The sequence below is a fragment of the Haplochromis burtoni genome, unplaced genomic scaffold (assembly GCF_018398535.1).
Source record: "Haplochromis burtoni strain Fernald_Lab_line unplaced genomic scaffold, NCSU_Asbu1 Contig_95, whole genome shotgun sequence".
Lineage (NCBI taxonomy): Eukaryota > Metazoa > Chordata > Actinopteri > Cichliformes > Cichlidae > Haplochromis > Haplochromis burtoni.
This window is the reverse complement of record NW_024582456.1, coordinates 1,409,523-1,414,147: the sequence shown is the minus strand read 5'-3', so window position 1 is coordinate 1,414,147 and position 4,625 is coordinate 1,409,523. Positions and strand designations below refer to the sequence as shown.

General features: G+C 41.7%; 1 protein-coding gene across 5 annotated transcripts in view; it reads right to left on the bottom strand.

The window, feature by feature from the left end:
- ulk1a (unc-51 like autophagy activating kinase 1a) overlaps window positions 1–4,625 on the bottom strand; it is a 16,045-nt gene that overhangs the window by 9,207 nt on the left and 2,213 nt on the right. For 4 of the 5 annotated variants that reach the window (XM_005926966.3, XM_005926963.3, XM_005926964.3 and 1 more), the window contains exons 4-9: window positions 4,032–4,064; window positions 3,877–3,913; window positions 2,535–2,708; window positions 2,354–2,427; window positions 2,157–2,258; window positions 877–935 (exon numbers count right to left, since the gene is read on the bottom strand). In XM_005926966.3, coding sequence (XP_005927028.1) covers window positions 877–935; window positions 2,157–2,258; window positions 2,354–2,427; window positions 2,535–2,708; window positions 3,877–3,913; window positions 4,032–4,064 — 479 coding nt within the window. Of the gene's footprint in view, window positions 1–876; window positions 936–2,156; window positions 2,259–2,353; window positions 2,428–2,534; window positions 2,709–3,876; window positions 3,914–4,031; window positions 4,438–4,625 lie in introns of all 5 variants that reach the window. The other variant, XM_042222803.1, reaches the window with a different exon arrangement.

Sequence of the window (4,625 nt, the reverse complement as noted above, 5' to 3'; positions counted from 1 at the left end):
GACATCAATGTCACAGCTGCTAAAGGTCTCCAACATGAGACCTGAATCCATCAGTGCACACACACACACAAACACACAAACACACACACACACACACACACACACACACACACACACACACACACACAGGCAGAGCCTTTCTCATCTCCCGGCTTAATCACTGAAAAAGATAAGTATGGCTCCAAGCCACACACAGGCAGGCAAAGTACACCATGAAAGCAGTGGGCAAACAATCCATAAATCCCTCTGAACACTTTCCAAGTCCAAATTCTGAACATCAGAGAAGCTGTGTTCAAAACGACTGCAAATAGCCACGAGGCCTAGCTGCAAAGGCCTCTGTAATCACTGATAACAAAGCCGAGGCAGAATTGTTTATAGAGAATTAAATCCTTCACAGGAAGAAGGATTTCTCTATATTTCCACACTGTTGTTTGTAACTCTAAAATATGAATTGTGTGAGAGTTGCTGATGGAGAATGTTGTTGATGATCGTTCCCGTCAGGTGTCCGGATGGGTTCTTCCACAACAGCAATATTCTTAGAAGTGTTGTGCGACTTATTTACTCAGAGCTAATTATATATGTGTGTGCATGTGTCCAAATATACATCAAACATCATTCACACTATCAGCATCCAGGGTAGATTTCTTAGTAATGCCAGTTTATGTCGCTTTTTTCTACCGTCTTCCTCTGTTTGTTATGCATGTTGCTTTGTTCCAGGCTCATCTTTAAATGTTTTCAACTCAGTCTTTTTTTTCCATTTGGGGAAATAATTAAGTTTTGTGATGTTTTGCATTGGTGCTAGAAATATATACCTGCAGGGTAATGTCTAAAAATGTTCAGGGCTGGAATGCTTGGGTGAAAGCTGTTCGTACTCACTTGGGGAACAGGTTCCTGTTACTTTCATAGAAGAGACGAAGCTCATGTGGTGTGCTGGCCTGTATACAAAAGACACAGAGACGAGAGTAAGACTTGGAGATGACCACCCACAGACTATAACAATGCAAATGAATGAGTCTGGACTTTACAAACAAGCATTTGAATAACCGATCTTCTGGCCTAAAGCTTTACGAATGTAAATTTTGATCTCTCTCCACTGCTTTTTTCTCTTCTCCATCCCCTCACCCCATAACCCAAGCCTAGGTCTGCTGGAGGTCTCTTGACATCATAATGGAGTTCTTTCTTCCCACTGTCACCAAGCAGTTGCTGATAAAGGATTGTCTGATTGTTGTGGTTTTTCTTTCTAATACTGTGAGGTCTTTGTCTTATAAAATAAAGCACCTTCAGGTGACTGTTGTCGTTATTTGTCACTATATAAAAGCATTTGAACTGAATGAACTGTTGTGTAATGGTTTATATAGCCCAAGCATAAACACAATCAGGTTTCCAGAAAGGCGAAAGTGTAATGAATGCTTGCCAGCTAAACCAAATAAACATCACTCTCAGAGACATCAGCAGCAGCGCCTCACCTTTCGCTAACCTTTGGACTTAACTCACTGACCTGCCAGGCAGAAATAAAAGGCAACCTTCCCTCTCATTGCTAGAGGAAATAAACTGCAATATAAATAACCTCAAGAGATGTAACGGACAAAAGGGCCAAACACAATGTTTTTCTGTCTACACAGGGACAGAAGGGGCAACTTTAGCACAAAATACTCAACCAACGAGGAGGTAAAACTATGTGTCTATATATGTGTGTGAATCACAGCTGAGGCAGCTTGCAAATAACAGTGCAACAGTGGCATCTGAGCAGACACGTGAAGAGGGGAAAGTAATAGCTGAGGTTGTGAAACAGCATTTACTCTGGGTTCACAGAAATGGCTCACAGTAATTTCCAGCTGCCTCTCTCATCATCCCATCTTAGGTAAACAAGGCTCATTTCTAACAAGGCGCTCCAACGTTTTCCAGCTAACAACACAGAAGATGTGGAAAAGTATCACCCAGCAGGCAGTGTCGCGAATCATGTTTTTTCATTTTTAATGTTATGAACAAGATGCATCATGTTACACTTTGACATCAGTTAGTTTGTCCTTTGTGTGAACTGAGGCAAAACAATTTCATGACTGCTTGTGATTATGCAAGGGACCTTAGCAAGTCTTTGTTAGTATTGGTTCACATGGTTTTTTTTTTGTTTTTTTTTTTTTTTAAGTGCTACTCACATAAAATGGTGCTTTTCCAGTCAGAGACTGGTACACGATGGTACCGATGCTCCACAGATCAGCTTTGGCATTATAGTTCCTGGACATGATGACCTCGGGAGCCTGTGGCCAAAAAAACACCCCAAAACAGCTTAGAGGTACGGTTCCATCACACCTGCTTGGCACAGGATACCAGAGTGAACTACTTTAATGCTTACCATATACATGGGAGAGCCACACAGCGTGGCTGCCATGGTGTTTGTCTGGAGATGACGCGCAAACCCAAAGTCAGCTGGAGGGTGAGAGAAACAGGTGGCAGTGTTTTCCTTTTAAATCTATATGAACACATTTTTATTTTACATTTAGACCATCTAATGCAATGCTGGTGTAAGTCATTACCTAACTTAAAGGTGGTATTGATGGAACTGGACCTGCGCCCCTCTGGATGGCAGAGCAAAATGTTCTGGGGTTTGAGGTCTCTGTGGACGATGCCTTTGCTATGTAGGACCTTCATGGCCCGTGATATCTGCTGCAGGAATACATGGATGGTGTCTTCACTCAGAGTGCCTTTAGCTGTCGATACAGAAAGAGAAAAAGAAATTCAGCCTGATGGAAGATTTATTATGCTGGATAAAAAGAAAATGCATTAGCTTACTTATGTGAGACTTTTTTTTTCTAAAGCTCAAAATATGAAAATACACTAGGAAAGCAAAGCCAAGCATAGAAATGCTGCAGCTACCAGCAGATATCTGGAGGAATATCTGACATGTACATACTGTAAGGACTGCGATATAAATATATACTTTGTTTGCTATCACATGTTCACTGTAACTTATTTATGGTGTAACGTGTCAGCATCAATGCTGCTATGCCTCACGGAGGAAGATTTTATTCATAATGCCTCAATTAGAAATTAAAGTCAAGGCTGTCTGACACACTAGCCCCCCCCCCACAAATTCCACCACCACCACCTACTGCTGCACCAAACACCCCCCTCCCTCCCAGTGCATCAGCACCCCATAGCCGTCTTGTTTTCCACCAGAGGACAGAGCATAAGGGAGTGACAGATGGGTGAGGTCATGTGGGAGCAGCGAGAACGTTGCCAAATGTGCCCGAGTGCTGCGCTGCAAATAGCTGTATGTGTCTCCTTGGCAGAGACACAGAATTGGCAGCTCTAGCCTTTAAGGACCGCTGGCACTGGGGCCGTATTAGACCGACACTCCACACCAGCGGGGCAAACCTAGCCCCAGGAAAAATTAACTCCATGTGTCATCATTATTTGAAACGCGGCTTGAAACTTGAAGTAGGGGAATTTCCAAGTGAGAGAAGTTTTATTTAATGTTGTACTGTAAAAAAAAAAGAAAAAAAGTGGGGGTTTATTTTTAGGCTGCTCATTTTGCTCTGTTTTTTCACACTGTAGGCAAACACTGGAGAGAAACTTTAGGTCAACAGGTTTTTAATCTAGGTTAAGTACTTGGTAGTATTCATGATAATTCACAGAATGAACTTTAAACCTGACTTCTTAGGTCACACTGCCCTGTTAGAATCCTATTAGTCCCTCAAAACACTACAAAAAAGCTGAGCTAAGCCCCTTAAAAGCCAGACCAGTACGACATGTTAACAAGCACCCCAATGCAATGGAAAGATAAGGTGTGAATGTCCTGTTTTTCTTTTGTGCTTTTGCAAAAACTGTGCAGCACAGATTCTGAGCTTTAAGCCATTTGTTTTGCAGCAAACTTACAATGAAGGTACTCTGCCAGGTCACCTCCATTGCAATACTGAAAAGACAAGAAAGACAAGCGTCAGCTCGGCTGACAATGCTGCCCAAGTAGAGGATGAGATTTGCATTTTCCCATGAAAACAAGACCAACCATTAGCATTTCAAACACAACTCACCTCCATAACAAGATACACGCATCCCCCAGTCTCCTGTTAATACAAGCAGATAATATGCAAATCATTCACAATGAAGCTACATGCAGTATTATTAAGCACTGGCTACATGATAGCTAAAAAAAAAAAACAGAGCTGAAGTTTGAGTCAGTAAAGTCACAAATATTTAAACTGCTTAAATACAACACTGGCATTGTAAACATTGGATTAGAAGTTCAGGCTATTCAGTGTTGCAATAGCCACAACGAGTTACATCAGCTGATTTGTAAGACTCTTTTGGCCCATCAGCAGCAGCTTCTAGAAACTCATCTTTGATGCAGGGAAACCTGATCCTGTCAATACCACTGAAAAAGCTAACGAGGTAATATGAAGTGGAGCGAGAGATGTTCAGCGAGCCAGGTCCATTTGACTGTAATGGAAAGTAACAAGTGGGAAATCAAGTTGCGTCTTGCTTTTATTACACCAGGTTAAAGTTGATGAGCTCTCTGTGTGCCGTACTGAAACCTTAGAACTGTTTACCACTCGCACTTGCACTATTGCATAAAATACCTCAAGGCTATTATGGTGCAATGTGGTTTATATATATATATATATATA